The 17,864-nt window shown below is 38.7% G+C and overlaps 1 protein-coding gene across 2 annotated transcripts in view; it reads right to left on the bottom strand.

Annotated features, from left to right (window-relative positions):
* DGKB (diacylglycerol kinase beta) overlaps positions 1-17,864 on the bottom strand; it is an 869,780-nt gene that overhangs the window by 595,529 nt on the left and 256,387 nt on the right. For both annotated transcript variants that reach the window (XM_070369773.1, XM_070369774.1), the window contains exons 8-11: positions 15,151-15,270; positions 3,677-3,794; positions 506-594; positions 307-423 (exon numbers count right to left, since the gene is read on the bottom strand). In XM_070369773.1, coding sequence (XP_070225874.1) covers positions 307-423; positions 506-594; positions 3,677-3,794; positions 15,151-15,270 — 444 coding nt within the window. The remainder of the gene's footprint in view (positions 1-306; positions 424-505; positions 595-3,676; positions 3,795-15,150; positions 15,271-17,864) is intronic.

The following is a 17,864-nucleotide window of genomic DNA, read 5'->3' as shown; positions in this document are numbered from 1 at the left end:
TCACTGCCCATTCACAGCCACGGTGCCTTGTTACCTTTCTAGAACTCCACAGAGCACAGTTTGAAAGCCTCATGACAGTACTATCTCTAAGGTTAGCTCTAAAATTCTGGACCCTCTGAGGTCAAATTCGACTCTGACCTTTATCCCTTTGGGAGCCACACATGAGATGAGTGGCTCCCATGATGCTATGCTAACTTGGACTTAGTCTAAAAGTCAAGATGGCCTTCTAAGACTCATCAGAGAGCATGGGACACGGCGTGTTCATCAAGAGTGAGTGGAAGAGATACATTCTCTGATGTTACTCACTGTGATCTGACACCAAACACAATGCAGTCCCGTCAAGCCCTGGTAACATTTGACCGTTTTGTGGCACTTATCACACTTGGTTGGGCAGTTGCCTTCAACCCAGTAATGATGCATCACCTAGAACAGAACGAGAGCACTGCAGTGAGAAGAAGCATCCATTAACAACACACTCCCAAAGCCAGCATGGCCATGCACTCACATCAGTGTTCTTCTTGGACTTCACGTAAGTCTTGATACATGAAGGAGGCGCTCTAGCCACGCAGCGCTCATGGACTGTGTACTTGCAAACTGTAAGAAAACACATACACAAATTCAGAGCTCATCCTGGCCCAGACTGCAATTTTACAGAGAAAGAGTGACATTAACAGAACCTTGTTTCATAGCCGCTGCTCCCTAATCAATCCAATCAGCGGCATCAAGAAAAAGTCCAAGTCTACTGTTTTGACCATGGAATACAAAAGGCCAATTAGTACAGGAAATATTACGCATGTGAAAAACCAAGACTCTTCTATCATGGCATAGCAGGAAATGCTTAATTAAATCAGGCCTCACTCAAATTTTTCACAATAATTCCCAGATGACAAAAATATTAAAGACAAATTGATGACTGCCAAATGGCTTGGTGTCATTTGTTAGAAGGAAAAGATCTATATTTTACAGAGTATAGGCATGAGAGCAGCTGGCAGGCATGGGAGTAAAAGCCCATGAGTTTCTGCTGTTTTGTCTATTGATTTATCTAAATCTTAAATAGCTGGTTAGTCTATTTCCAGAGAATAGATTTCCTCATACATGCCAGGCCTTCAGTTAAACTTCATCCTTCATAGCCATCATGGCAATCTGTCTCCAAAAGGAAAAACCTTTGCTAGACAGCATATGGTGTGTGTGTGTGTGTGTGTGTGTGTGTGTGCGAGCATGCATGTGTGCATGTGTATGTATGTATTTTATGATATATAGATGCAAAAATTAATATATATGTACAAATGTGTATATATACACATATACAAAGATATACATGTGTATATATATTTATATTTTGTGTATATATATACACAAAATTAATATGTATATGCGAATATGTATGGGTTTCCTTGGTGGCTCAGATGGTAAAGAATCCATCTGCAATGCTGGAGACCTGGGTTCAATCCCTGGGTTGGGAAGATTCCCTGGAGGAGGGCAGGGCAACGCATTCCAATACTCTTGGCTGAAGAATCCCCATGGACAGAGGAGCCTGGCAGGCTATAGTCCATGGATTTCCAAAGAGTCAGACACGACTGAGCGACTAAACACAAATATGCATATATTCACAAATACAAATATATATATGGGTGTGTGTGTGTAAAATGTGACATAAAGCCAACATATACAGTTTATTGGCATCTGTAAATCACTACATGGCTTGATTTTGAGTATAACTCAGGGTCTTATAAAGATATTCTTTAATAAAATACTGGTTTCTAATTAAGAGTAACAAATGCATAAATACAGGGAATAAAAATTAAGTAAAAAAGCAACCAGGTAGCTCTCTCAACAAAACAAAAAGAAATTAACCACTGCATGGAATTAGAATGAAAAAAATACTAAGTTCACATAATACTTATATAGTAAAACTCTTCCCCAATAGCCACATCTGTGACTCCCTTTGGCAACAGTGAGGAAGAAAATATAGTTTCTCTTCCCTTCCCTAATGGTAATAATGTTGTATATTACATTTGCTACACTTACCAGTTAGAATTTGTGAGTAAGATTCTCACTCTTACATGACACTGCCCACATTATTTGAGAATTACCATTTTGTTTCATAAGCTCCCATCAATAGAAAATACTCTGAAAAATTATTTTCCTTAAAAATAATAAATCCTTGAAAATAAATTACTTCCTTTGTACATGGAGAATGTTATGGGGTAACCAGCCTCTTAAGTGTGGCCACCAGAAACAGCCCTCTGAAGTGGTATGACATAATTTTATGTTACTTTATCAAAATCTGTAAACATTTAAAAGCATCCTAAAATATGGTTTTTAATGTCAAATAAAACATCTGAAAGTCTTCTCCCAATTATGCTACCAAAGAAGCCATTAGCTAGAATTAATATCTGAAAAGTACGTATTATATGGAAACCAGGTAAGAAATTAGATTTATTATAAATGCACAAAAATGGGATGTGTCCAATAAACCTGACAGGTTTTGTGAACATACACTGCAGACAAGGGTTTGGTTGGACAACGTGCTGGACTGAGACAAAGTCACCCTTAGTGAGGAGGACTCAGTATTCCCCCTGTTTTAGCAGAAGTATCACAGAATGCAAAAGTTCCTCAGGAGTACATGCTGTTGGTTTAAAAATTCTTAAGTGCCTTTTATAAATTGATGCAAGCATTATCTGAAAATTCTAGTGGGCAGTATTTCGTAGAAGAAAATAAATATTGCAAAGTTAAGTGTGCTGAAATAAAAATAATGGCTGCAATTCATGAACGGGCAAAACTTTGCATTCTAATACCTGTTGACCATATATGAAGAACTTCTCCATGATAGAATTAAAACTCATGTGTCTGAGGTACAAGGTTAGTTTTTATTCCTTGTGATTTCTTAATCTGAGTGCAAACTGATCATGTAATTATTTTTATTTATTTATTTTTTTAAATTTTACTTTATTTAACTTTACAATATTGTATTGGTTTTGCCATATATCAAAATGAATCTGCCACAGGTATACATGTGTTCCCCATCCCAAACCCTCCTCCCTCCTCCCTCCCCATACCATCCCTCTGGGTCGTCCCAGTGCACCAGCCCCAAGCATCCAGTATCGTGCATCAAACCTGGACTGGCGACTCGTTTCATATATGATATTATACATATTTTAATGCCATTCTCCCAAATCATCCCACCCTCTCCCTCTCCCACAGAGTCCAAAAGACTGTTCTATACATCAGACACACACGATCATGTAATTATTTTTAAAAGACTGAAAGGAATAAGCTCATTATAGGAAAACAATGTGAATAAAGCAACTAACTTGGGGAAAAAAGGACAAATATGCGTAAATGTAAGATATAAGTATGAGAGGCCAGTGGAAATTTTCCTAATACTCGCAGAAGCAATGAGAATCATGAATAAACTAAATTACAGTGGAAAGAAAATGGCTTGTGAGTTGGAAAATGTCCTTATTCCTTTCCCAAGGAGAGGGCTTTCCAAAACTGAAGGAAGTTAAAACTAGAATGACCTAAGCCTTCAGAAACATATTACAGGGAGATATAAATCATAGGTACAGGAAGGGTCAGGTTAATTTCTTGACTCTGTCTGCAAACAAGACTGTGCCATGAAATCAACCTTTCCTCACCGGAGGTGATGATGTCCAGGCAAAGGAAACATACTCACAGGAGCAGCAGAGGCCCTGCTTCCCTACTCCGATCAGCATGTTCAGGCAAAGATTGCAGTACGCAGGTTTGTTAAAGTGCTTGAGTCGCCACACATGCTGTCCGTCATCCTTCACATTCTGCACAGGACATAAGAGAAACAGATTTCACTTAATGAAATAAACAGTGGAATAAGAAAATGCCAATAAAATTCAGAGCTGGACGGCAGCATTTGAAGACAATCTGTTATTTCATCCCTGACTTTCTGCAGGATCGCCACAGAGTCTAGAAAAACACATGTGCTCTAGTGGAATGAGATCCTGCTAACAAATCTCAGATGCTACAGCAACCCACAGATTCTCACCTAATGTCAACAGTTCAACAGGAGGTCCCGAACCAGCATCACGGTCAGCCCAACTGAGCACTGCTGAGAACAGAGGCGTGTCTGCCTCACCTGGATATCTTATTTTTAGGACAATTCCATAAACAAATACGTGAATAAAAAAAGACAAAATATTCTTGAGTGGAAGATTCTGAGAGGTGAAAGCCTAGACAGAATATATTAACATTTGATCTTCCAGACCAAAGGATCAAACCTGGGTCTCCTGCACTGCAGGCAGATGCTTTTTTTTTTTTTTTTAACTTTACATAATTGTATTAGTTTTGCCAAATATCAAAATGAATCCGCCACAGGCATACATGTGTTCCCCGTCCTGAACCCTCCTCCCTCCTCCCTCCCCATACCATCTGTCTGGGTCGTCCCAGTGCACTAGCCCCAAGCATCCAGTATCATGCATCGAACCTGGACTGGCATCTACTGAATTGAGCTACCAGGGTAGCTCCAAAGCCTTGCTTAATAGTAGGAATATACAAATTTCATGATGGTGATTAGGTCTTTCTTATAAGGAAGTAGAGGGGTAGGATGGGATGAAAACATAAGACTTAAAAGTAAGTTACTGATGGTATTCTAAGGCTTAAGTTGGGGGATTCCTTACATGTTATAATTTACATTTATATATTTTTGTATGCCTCCAATAGTTAAATTTTAAAAAATAAGTATTTGTAAGGCTCTAATTAATTTTTCTTTACTTCTCTTTTGCAAAACATGAATGATTATAAGAAAATAAAAAAATGTGAATGAATTTAATTTCATGGAAAAAATGGCAAAATATTAACACTGTTATTGTCTTTATTCATAACAATCTCTATCATTTTTTACCACAATAAAATCCTGAGTTTAATTAATCCAAAATCTTGGCAAAACTGTAATTATCATTTATTCTTCTAAAATTCTATATAATATTACAATAGCTATCCTCTATCAGATACCTAATTACATCTGCATCATCCAAAACTGAAGTGAAACAAAATAATAGGATGCTTACAAATCTCTTGAATTCCTTACAAGGAGGTCAAGATACTAAATGAAGTTACTATACATTTATCACTTTTTTCACCATCATTTTCTGTATTAACATGTACTCCTTGTACATCATTCACCAAATTGTATCCAACTCAGATTAATTTTAGACATCATTTATTGGGATTCTATAGAAACCACTGCAGGTCTCGATTCTTCAGGTCAGTCAAGTTGCCATATTTCTTGGAACACACAGACCTAATAATTTTTTGAGCACCTATTATGCACTGAGTCACTAATACAAATTCTGTGGGAGTGAAATAATATAAACATGTCCTGATCATCTTGTTTCTCTAAATAATACAATATTAATAGTAATGCTTCCTGACCACTTTTTCCTATTCCTAGTCAAGACATAAACCACCAGATTTGAAGCACTCAATTAAATTCATAGTAACTAATTCTTACATTAGAACCAGAAATGTCAAATTTGCATCATAATATGAAGCATTAATGGAAATGCTTCCTGGGAGATAGTTCTCCATGGGTCTCTTGATCATCTGCACATTTTGTAAGCAGAAGAACTGTCCTCTTTCAACAATGTACAGCCTTGCATTGTAGAGACATATCTCCCTCCAGAGCAGAGGGCAGGTTTACTTACAGTCTGATATAATGAAAATAATTTCTCTTTTATAGACAAAGGTTAAGCAAGCTTGTTTACTGCATATGATAATAGCTTCCCCGGTGGCTCAGACCGAAAAGAATCTGCCTGCAACATGGGAGACCTGGGTTTGATGCATGGGTGAAGAAGATCCCTTGGAGAAATTAAATGGCTACTCACTCCAGTATTCTTGCCTGGAGAATCCCATGGTCAGAGGAATCTGGTGGGCTACAGTCCATGGGGTTGCCGAGTCAAACATGACTGAGTGACTAACACTTTTCATTTCACTTTAGTTACCCCAAGCCAGAGAGTTCTCGGCTTTGATGTTGTTACTTGGGCCTCTGCATCACCCCAAGAGACTTTGCAGGCCTGGAGAGCTAGATCAGCTCTGAGACTCTTACTGCTTCTTTGCGGTGAGGCAGCAATCTTGGTTTCTGACCCAGACACTCACGTCCTCTGCCAGCACCCACAGAACTGTGGCAAGTTCATTTGTTCACATACAAGTAGGTAACTCTTAGAACCTTCACAGTTCTTGATAATACTCAGCTTCATTTTCCCAACAAAAGACTCACAAGCTCTCCACAAAAACACTTCTGCAGAAGGTGTCATGGAGAGGACATCTCAAGACAATGGGGTTTCATTGTTTTCCCCAAAACTTAATAAGTAGCTTTTATAGTAATTTCTGAATCCAATTCTGGTTTGCTTGAGTCATAAGATTTCTAGTATCTTCGTTATATGAATGGAATGCTTTACGCAAGCATGTACTTAGTCGTGTCGGATTCCTTGTGACCCCCATGTAGCCTGCCAGGCTCCTCTCCTTGGCATTTCCCCAGTAAAAATACTGGAGTGGGTTGCCATTTCCTTCTCCAGGGGATCTTCCCAACCTGGGGATCAAACCTGTTACTCTTGCATCTTCTTCATTGACAGGAGGATTCTTTACAGAGTCACCTGGGAAGGCCAGGTGGGAAAGCTTTATATATTTGCTTAATTCTGCTATAGTTTATAATAAACTGTCTATATTTAAAATTTTTCTATTCTTTCAAATAAGAATAAGGTAGCCTGATACTAAAAGATTAAGAGATAAATTTTTTAAAATATATATTGATAAATTTAGCATTAAATGTTCATAGGATCAATGCTTAAAAAACATTTTTAAGTGAAAAAGAGAAAGGAAAATTTAGTTCTCATATGTATGACTGTTCTCATAATCCCTGTCATTTTATTTTTAAATGAGTGTCCATTCCATGTGAATAAGCCTCCTCCCGTGGAAGAACACATATGGACTAAGTTAGCTGGCATTTTCCTTATCAAAAAATAAACAAGTCTGAACGTGGGTGTTCTGTCAATCAGAACACTTAGCCATGTTACAGGCTGTCACTGATGTACAAATCCATTATCCAGACATAAAACGCTTTACCAAAAACAAATTAAATAGCTTTATAGCTCTTAGCCGGATACATTGCCAAACTATGCAAAGGATGAAATATGTATGTGACTTCAAGAGAAGAAATTGAAACCAGGAGCCAACTACTTCTCAGCAGTGCAAATTACACTCCAACGCTCTGTATTTTCATGTCTTGTCTTGTTTGTCTTATTTAGATGGTAAACTTGGTGGGGGCGGGGGAGGATGGGCCCCTTACTATATTCCATCAGCGGGGACAGCATATGCCTATTAGTACTTCTATTGCAAATAAATATTTATTGTCATAGAAAGGAATTCATTTTTCTAAAAAAGCAATGAAGAGCCAATCTGGAAGGCTTCATTCCTGGCCTCTGATGAAAATGTGGATAAGCCATTTCACCTTTATTTTCCTCTCTAATAAAATGACAGTAACCACTTTCCTCACCCAGACCGTGCTGTGAGGTTTCATTATACAATACCTGTGAAGTCAATTTAGCTCCTCAGAAGATTGGTGTTACATAAACAGCAAATATTATTACCATCATTGGGTTGAGTTGTGTAACATCCCAGCATTTCAGCTAAAAGATTTGAGAAGGATGTTTGTAGATTTAAAATGGCTTATTTCATAAAAATTGTGTTCTATTTTTTTCCATCATTAGACATTACTCTTAACAAAAATGTATTCCTGATATTTAGTAAACACTGTATTTTATAATGAAGTAGTTCAGTTCTGTGCTGACGTCAGAGAAATGTTTAATGAAATCCAGGAAAATTCAGAGCGGCATCAGGGTCTTCCTCACCTTTTAATTCCTTTTGACCTTTTAAGTCAAAAGGAAGTTTCAAAGAGAAGAATGCTCTTTGGAAAATATTGAAAACTATTTCTTTATCTAGTGATTTGTAAAGTTTTAGCTTTTTCCCCTTAAATACCTCCAGGATTGTACATAGTGCTCAAGTGAACTAGGAATGTTATAAATATCATTATGTTCTAAAGATGGAGAAGGAAACGGCAACCCACTCCAGTGTTCTTGCCTGGAGAATCCCATGGGTGGAGGGGCCTGGTGGGCTACAGTCTATGGGGTTGCAAAGAGTCGGACACAACTAAGCAACCTACACACACACACACACACACACACACACACACACACACACACCTTTTCTAAAAATGTCATGGAGAAATTTCACTGATGTCAAAGCCAGAATGCTCCCATTCCCCTGCTAAGCTCATTTCAACTGCCTTCAATTACAACACATAGAGAGCTAAGGTTGCAAATGGATTCCAACTCAATCAACAATAAGCACCATTAAATTATCTTACTTTTCTGTTCAAGGTCTCAAAAAAATATAACAATACAAAAGAAACTTCCCTTTAGACAAAAAGAAAATGTAGAGAGAAGTTTTAAAATTCTGAGCAGAGCTACAACCAACTATCCTTCTCCAGATCGCACATTCTGAAATCAGGCTCAGACCCTGATAATCTTATGGTTCAAATGCCAATTCAACAGACTGTAACATCACATGGTTATTTTCCTTGAATGACCTGATGTGGAATCTCAAGAATGGTTGCATTTATCCAGCTTCATAACTCCTTTCCTGATTGAGCAATGTATAAACAGCAGAGCAACACTGCAACCAAATTAAAAAAATAGAGTGTGAAACATTACTTTTCCAAATACAGCTTAGAATACATCATCTTCTGCTCTCCATTCATATTCACCAGGGGACAATCTTCATCAGAAATCAAACCAAACAATACTTTTACTTTATTGAATCAGGCACAAAAATACATATACCAAAACATTAAAAACAATGGCAAAGTTTACACTGTAAACTGCCTATAGGGTTTAAAAACCAGGACTCTGAACAAAAATAAAGAAGTCAAAATAAATAACCATTCAAAAATCACACAGGCCAGATTTGGCACCAACAATCCAAGACTAAGAATTTAAGGTATCCTTATTTTAAGCCAGGCTTCTATTTAAATCTGTATTCCAGTTTTTATGATAGTGTGAATTTAGAAACTTTCTTTGAAAAATCTAACAATGATCCCAGATCAAAGATTTCAGGAATTGGAGCATCATTAATTGGGGCTTCCCAGGTGGCACGAGTGGTAAAGAACCTGCCTGCCAATGCAGGAGACATAAGAGACGTGGAATCAATCCCTGGGTTGGGAAGATCCTCTAGAGGAGGAAACAGCAACCCACTCCAGTATTCTTGCCTGGAGAATCCCATGGACAGAGGAGCCTGGCAGGCTACAGAACAAAGGTTCGCAGAGAGTCAGACACGACTGAGCAACTTAGGACACGCTCACAGCATCATTAATTATCTTGTTCATCTAGTACAACAAACCTTTGAACTGAAAGAACATTAGAAAAGGAAAGGGATATTCCTGACTAACTTCTTTGAACACGTCCAGAGAAGATGACTGTCTAGCAACAAAATCACCTGGTCAGTTCATAACCAAGCTGGTTATTGTTGTTGTTTAATCGCCAAGTCATGTCCAACTCTTTGTGACCCCATGAACTGTAGCCCACCAGGCTCCTCTGTCCACAGGATCTCCCAGGCAAGAATACTGGAGGTGGGTTGCTATTTTCTTCTCCAAACCAAGTCAGGGTGAAGGCCAATTTGATAATGTTAACTGCCATTCTATCATCTCTTCATTGGTCCTTACTGGAATGATCTAATTGATCTATTTTTTTAATCAGACTTTTCTTTCCAAAATGATTTAAAACCAGTTAAAACTCATTGTATTTTATGACAGAATATATAATATGTAATTTGTGATATGGCATAATAACAATAGAATAAATCAGGGGTCAGCAAACTATGGCCCTTGGGTCAAACATAGCCAACAAGCTATTTTTGTAAATAAAGTTTTATTAGAACACAGCCCTGCTCTCTCAGTTAGGTGCTGTCTGTAGTTGCTTTTGCACCTCAGGGGCACAGTCTGGCAGTTGCAACAGAGACTTTATGACCCACAAACTTTAAACTATTTGCTATCTGTCCTTTAATAGGCAAAGTTTGTCATCATTCTGAGTTTATTGCTAGACACAGTTATTTTAATAAATTTTATCCATTCAAAGTAAGATTAAAAAAAAACATATTCTTAATTGAGATGAATGCTGAAGGAAGAATGACTCAGTGTCATACATAATTTTTTTATTGTAATCAAATGCCCCCAAATGACAGACTATATCATTTTATACTGGGTCTCATGAAGTTTGAAGGACTCCTTCTAAGGGAAGGAAAATGACTCTTACCCTCTAGCATTTGATAAAGAACAAGGTTTTGATAAACTACGATTCTGCTTTTGGCACCAAAATAGGTATAATGGAAAACAGTGTAGTTTTAAAGATCCTGTTGGTGGAGAAAACTGAACTCCAGTAAAATCACAGCTGCTCTGCGTAACATTACAAATGAGGACTGTTCTCCCAGGACAATTTTCTATCTGTGTAATTGGGGACATACACCATGGTCATTTTCAAATACACTGTGGTATTTAACAGGCACTATCAATTAGCATCTACTCCCTGAGCTCATAATAGACAATAGACAAGAGTATATAGGACAACAATAAGACAGGCCTCATATTAAGTGGCTGAATTCAACTTAAAACTTCTAGATTTCTAATCTGAAAAGTAAAAGTAGGGGGTAGGATACCGGGGAAATGGCTCCATGAATTAAATTCTCTACAGGTAATAATATAACATATTAATTGCCTACAGAAAAGGAAATAAATCTCAATTACTAAAAAGAAAAGGCCCTCATCACTCAGTTGTCATTCCTGGTTTGTAAAACACTTACCATGTCTGGGAATTAAAAAGCTCTTTTTAACAAATAGATGCTCTGATTTGTGAATATAATTAATGGCTTATCTATTTTACAAAAGACAATATTAAAAACATTATCAGCTTTTTTTTTTTTTAAGAAGTGAAGAAAACACTCTCAGAATTGTTCTTCAAAGGGAAAACATCCAATCTCATAGGCCATCTACAAATGTTAAACAATGTAGCCCTGCCATCTAGTGGCCATCACTGGGAACGCAGCTCAGGTTTCTTTGAACCCTGAATTTCTCCCATTAAGCACTTGCTTGGAAAATCCCATGGACGAAGGAGCCTGTTAGGCTGCAATCCATGGGGTCGCGAAGAGTCGGACACGACTGAGCGACTTCACTTTCACTTTTCACTTTCATGCATTGAGAAGGAAATGGCAGCCCACTCCAGTGTTCTTGCCTGGAGAATCCCAGGGACGGGGGAGCCTGGTGGGCTGCAGTCTATGGGGTCGCACAGAGTCGGAAACGACTGAAGTGACTTAGCATAGCATAGAATTGGAAAAGACGGAGAAAGCAATGGCACCCCACTCCAGTACTCTTGCTTGGAAAATCCCATGGACGGAGGAGCCTGGTAGGCTGCAGTCCATGGGGTCGCTAAGAGTCAGACACGACTGAGCGACTTCACTTTCACTTTTCACTTTCATGTATTGGAGAAGGAAATGGCAACCCACTCCAGTGTTCTTGCCTGGAGAATCCCAGGGACGGGGGAGCCTGGTGAGCTGCCGTCTATGGGGTCGCACAGAGTCGGACACGACTGAAGCAGCAGCAGCATTGGAAAAGACTCTGATGCTGGGAGGGATTGGGGGCAGGAGGAGAAGGGGACGACAGAGGATGAGATGGCTGGATGGCATCACTGACTCGATGGACATGAGTCTGAGCGAACTCCGGGAGTTGGTGATGGACAGGGAGGTCTGGCGTGCTGCAGTTCATGGGGTCACAGAGTTGGACACGACTAAGTTACTGAACTGAACTGAACTGAAGCATCCCCCCCAAAAAATCTTTTAAAGAAACACATACACTATAAATCTAAGAATATCAATATAAAGTAAATTATGTAACATTAGCATGATGGAAATTAATGGCAAAGAACTTTCATTCCGCTGAATTAAAGAAGTTGCTGCTAGAAACTGGAAGGAAAGGAAAGAGAAGTCGCTCAGTCATGTCCGACTCTGCGACCCCATGGACTGTAGCCTACCAGGCTCCTCCGTCCATGTGATTTTCCGGGCAAGAGTACTGGAGTGGGTTGCCATTGCCTTCTCCAGGGGATCTTCCCGACCCAGGTATGGAACCTGGGTCTCCCTCATTGCAGCAGACTCTTTACCCTCTAAGCCACCAGGGAAGCCCTCTAGTATCTGGGGTATACCATATTGGTTTAAAATATTTTTAATTAACATGCATACAGATTTGTGGACTATATTTACCCAGGCAATGTTCATAATTTCACAAATATCTGTACTTATTAGTAAAGCTGTAAAAAATTTGTAAGCAATGTCTTCCAAAGAAAAATATTATTTCAAATTTTTTCTGGGATATTAGAAATATAGATGTTTCCAATTCCCCAGGTTCCTGTCAAACCAGCTATTATCAAATAATTTACTTGCTGATTCCTAAATCTTCTCTCATACTAGAATTTCCATAAATGTTTTAAAAATATTTAGTTTTAAAAACATAAAATTCCATTCTCAGGAACCACTATCATTGGAACATCTTGAATAGTCATACCAACTATTTTTCAGTACAGGACATATACCAAACCTTCTGAAGTTAAGATTTTGTCAGTTTATTTTCTGTTTTCACCCAATATTCTGATTTACATATGCCTTTGTCAAAGGTATATTAAAAAATGAAACAAACATTTTTGATGCAGAGATACATAGTAAGTTATTACAAGAAGATACTAGGTTATGTATAGTATAAGAACATCAGACACAAGAAGTATTGCTTCATTAATTCTCAAAATGTGGAACTATGTATCTATTAATAAGGCTGATATTATCTTTGTTTTAATAAATTATTTACCTTAAGATTAATTTCCTATTTATCATTTATTAGTAATTCTACTTTTCCCTACTCTGACCATTGCTAAAATCCAATGGGCCCCATAAGATTAACCTGAATGTAAAAGAATTTGAAGATCCAGATGAAACAGATGAATTCCACCATCCCAAAGCCCATTTATATATTCCCAAAATAATATGTAAAAATGTGCAACATATTTTTACACACTATCACATATTTCACACAGACTGCAAGAGCTCTTGGGAACTGACTTAAAAATCGGGGATCTTGAGTTAACTATAGCATAGTCTTGAATTTGAAAAACTGTTATTGCTGGTAACAAGAAGTGTAACAGGGGCTTCCCTGGTGGTTCAGTGGATAACAATCTGTCTTGCAGTGCAGGGGGTACCAGTTCAATTCCTGGTCCAGGAAGTCCCCCGTGCTGCAGGGCAACTAAGCTCAGCTGCCACAACTACAGAAGCTGTGCTCTACAGCATGCGAGCTGCAACAAGGAAACCACTGCAGTGAGAAGCCCATGCACCGCAACTAGAGAGCAGCCCTCTCTGCAGCTAAAGAACGTCCACACACAGCAACACAGACCCAGGGCAGCCAGTAAATAAATACTTGAAAAAGCAGAGAAGCAATGAACACTACGATCTTGCATCTCAAAACTCCAACTATTCTATGTGCCATGCTGCTTTCCATAAGTAACAGTCTTTGAATCTAATTATACATTATACTATCTGAATGTGGTAGTTAATTCCTGTTTATTAAAGCTAAGTGTAAAAATCCAGTGTTGAATTTTTAAATTAACTATTACCGAAATTCAACCAAACTGGGGTAGTAAGCTCTAGATTCAAAGTCACTATCATATCACATTCTGATCTGAGGTTGGTATGTTATTCCCCAAACCACCAGTTTTAATTACCACTGGAGGCAGTGATATGAGAAAACATTGACAGGATTAGAAGGAAAAACTGTGACAAACTACTGCTACGTAAGGAAAACAAAAAGATGCTTGCTCCTTGGAAGAAAAGCTATGACAAACCTAGACAGCGTATTAAAATGCAGACACATCACTTTGCCAACAAAGGTCCATATAGTCAAAGCTACTGTTTTTCCAGGAGTCATGTACAGATGTGAGAATTGGACCATAAAGAAGGCTGAGCATTGAAGAATTGATGCTTTCTAATTGTGCTGCTGGAGAAGACTCCAAGAGTCCCTTGGATAGCAAGGAGATCAAACCAGTCAATCCTAAAGGAAACCAACCCTGAATATTCACTGGAAGGACTGATGCTGAAGTTGAAGCTCCAATACTTTGGCCACCTGAGGCAAAAAGCCGACTCATTGGAAAACACCCTGATGCTAGGAAAAATTGAGGACAGGAGGAGAAGAAGGTGACAGAGAATCAGACGGCTAGGTGGCGTCACTGCATCAATGGACTTGAATTTGAGCAAACTCTGGGAGATAGTGAAGGGCAGGGGAGCCTGGTGTGCTGCATGCAGTCCATGGGGTCGCAGAGTCGGACACGACTGAGCGACTGAACGACAACATATATGGAGTGCTGTGGAGTGTTAGTCGCTCAGTTGCGTCCGACTCTTTGTGACCCACAGACTATAGCCTACCAGGCTCCTCTGTCCATGGGATTCTCCAGACAAGAATAATGGAGTGGACTGCCATTTCCTTCAACAGAGAATCTTCCCGATAGGGGGATCAAACCCGGGTCTACTGAATTGCAGGCAGATTCTTTAACGTCTGAGCCAACAGGGAAGCCCATGTCCAAAATATGCTTACACTTACGTGTATATAGAGTCAACCACCTTGATTATAATTGGCTCCTCCACTTACGGGTTTGTTTACCAATAAACTAGATCATCTTCATGAGGAGAAGTATAGAAATGGATGGAGTATGATAAGAACCACAACATGCAATCATGCTGGGGTGTTTCTTCCATTAGATAAAAAGAGATCAATAATTTTTAAACTAGATTACACTTTAAATGGTGGGGAAAAGAGAGCAATTATATATTAAATAATAAGGTAATACCTAAAATGAACTAGTATATTCATGGCAAGTATTATTATACAAGGAGCTACTGTTAAATTGCACAGAGTCATACATATTAGAAGGATCAGGCACTCAATAAATACTTAATTGTAGAAAATAGATGAATTTATAATCAAAATGTATAAAAGAGACCTCCACTGACTTACCACCATGTTACCCCATCTATGTAAATACTTACATTTTCTAAGCCCAGGAGCACAAGGAGTGGAATTGTTGTCATGCCTCCTTGAATCCATTCCTCCAGAGAGACTGTTCCATCATGATCATAGTCAATTTCTTCCATCATTTCATGGAGGATCTAGAATAGAGAAGATGAGGAAAAATTTGAAAATGAATCAATAAAATAAGTTTCATATGATACAACCAAGTATTACAATGAATTGATTATAATAAACTCTGTGTGTGTGTGCATGTGTGTAAGTTGCTTCAGGAGTGTGTGTGTAAGTTGCTTTGCGACCCTATGGACTATATAGCTCTGCAGGCTCCCGTGTCCACGGGATTCTCCAGGAAACAATACTGGAGTGGGTAGTGATGAAACCCGGGTCTCCTGCCTTGCAGGCAGATTCTTTACCATCTGAGCCAGCAGGGAAGCCCAATAAACCGTGACTAGCAGCGAACTGCTTCCCAGGTGGTGCTACTCGTAAAGAACCCACCCGCCAATGCAGGAGACACGGGTTCAATCCTGGGTTGGGAAGATCCTGAAGAAAATGGCAACCCACTCCAGTATTCTTGCCTGGAAAATTCCAAGTACAGAGAAGCCTGGCAGGTTAAAAGTCCAGGGGGTTGCAAAGAGTTGGACATGACTCAGTATGCACACCCACATGTGCACGGGTACACGCGCACACACACACACACACACACACACACACAACAGCAGCTAACTGGGAAGTTGAGGTAACTATCTAGATAATTTGTTACAATGTTAATCCTGTCATTGAGAATAATAGTAGTTTTGCTATGATTTCTAGAACATGACTACTTATACTGACTAGCTTTTAGACATAATTGCTTAACTTTTTAATATTTTCTCACTGAATGGCAGAGCTTAAACAAAAAGGTACCTTTAATTTATGGATGAAAGTGATCTTTAATTGCTGTCTCTAGATTATTTTTTTATTCAAATATATGCCAGATAATGACTGAACAAATTAACTTCATGGCAAAGAGCTGAAATAATTCTTTGCTAAGTGGTATGGGGCAGGGGAATTAAGTCGCTTTTAATTGCCTATCAGAACTTAATAGAGCCAAGAAGTTAAACAATCAGACCATTTGGATTAGATTTCTTTTCTAAAGATGACTTGCATACAGTATCCCGAGGTGTTCTCCACAGTATGCAGAATACATTTACCTCTTGGCTGCATAGTGCTAATATGTGTTGTTAACTCCAAGGGTTGGTGTGAGAGTTAGATGTGCTAATATAGTCTAAGTATCCTTGAAGAGTATCTAGCATACATAGTAAGTTTAATATAGCTGTTGTTAGGGTTATATTATATGTTCAGTGGGTCAGTCATGTCCAACTTTGTGGCCTCATAGACTGTAGCCTACCAGGCTCTTCTGCCCATGAGACTCTCCAGGTAAGAATACTAGAGCATGTTTCCCTGTGTTTCTCCAGGGAATCTTCCCGATCCAGGGATCAAACCTACGTCTCTTGTGTCTCCTGCACTGGCAGGCAGAGCCTTTACCCTAGTGCCATCTGGGAAGCCCCAAGTTACATGAGCAGAAATTATATTACTGCTGCTGGAAAGGCGTAGTACCTCCTACCTAATGGCACCAAAGAGGAAAATGTGGAAGACTCCAGGGAAGGAAGTAACTCACCACCTTTATCTAATATGGAAGTTTTAATCCATTAAAAAAAAAAAAAGAAAGAAACACAGAGCGCATTAGAAGAAAAATTTGAAAAGGTGCAATGAATGGAATACTTGATATGTTTGTTGATAGAAGGATCATTTGCCTCAACATCGCTGAACCTGGTTGATTGGTGTTTTTCCTCAAGAAGTATTTTAAAATCAGATAATTTTCCTTCTTAGAAACAAATGTATCTATAGGTACTGGAGAGTCTTCTTGGGAAAAAATGATGCTGTAATAGTTTCATTACTCTCAAAATGAAGGACAAGGGAATTCATTTAAAATTGGGCATAAGGTCTGATTAAAAGGCCCTGCCTCTTGAAGGCACTCTCATGAACCAACAGAAATGAACAAACGGGACGAGAACTAAAACACAGAGCATTTGTTTCAGAGAACTGATCCATTCATTTCGTACTTAGTAAATCTAATGGGAGAGCCTGGATTAGTTTTTAAGAACTCTGTTCAAGGACATCTCATCTCCCCTACTAACTGCCATCAACATCAAATGTATCCTTCTTGTTATTTATCATGCCAACTTAAGAGTCAAACAATGTATATAAAAGCACACACACACTTGAAACGGGGAGAGCTGCTGAATCATCAGGCAGGATGAGGCAGTTATTATGACAGCAGCTACAGACATAGGCAAGGCTTTTATCTTGACACTCCATACTGCCCACAGAAAGGACAGACTTATTAGTATATGCCACAAATGACTAATACTGCTATTTAGCTTATTAATCACATTTTCCAGTATGTATTTGTTCTAATTAGACCACACAGCCACCACTATCCCTTCCACAGAGCATCCAGATCCCCATTTTCTCAAACCCCACCACCACCAAATACTTTTCTTGTGATGTAGTGGTGCTTCCGTCTGCTTAGAAAGCTGACTAAAAAAATGGTTCTCTTCCCTTTATTACTCCAGTGAGCACAAGAGCCTTGATTAATAGATAAATTATATTCACAGGTATTAAGTATGATAGAGAAAGCTGTTTTACATAAACACAACCAACAAAGGCGGCAGAACTTACAAGAAGTCCTTTG

The sequence above is a fragment of the Bos mutus genome, chromosome 4 (assembly GCF_027580195.1).
Source record: "Bos mutus isolate GX-2022 chromosome 4, NWIPB_WYAK_1.1, whole genome shotgun sequence".
NCBI classification, from domain to species: Eukaryota; Metazoa; Chordata; class Mammalia; order Artiodactyla; family Bovidae; genus Bos; species Bos mutus.
This window is presented reverse-complemented; position numbering and strand designations above follow the sequence as displayed.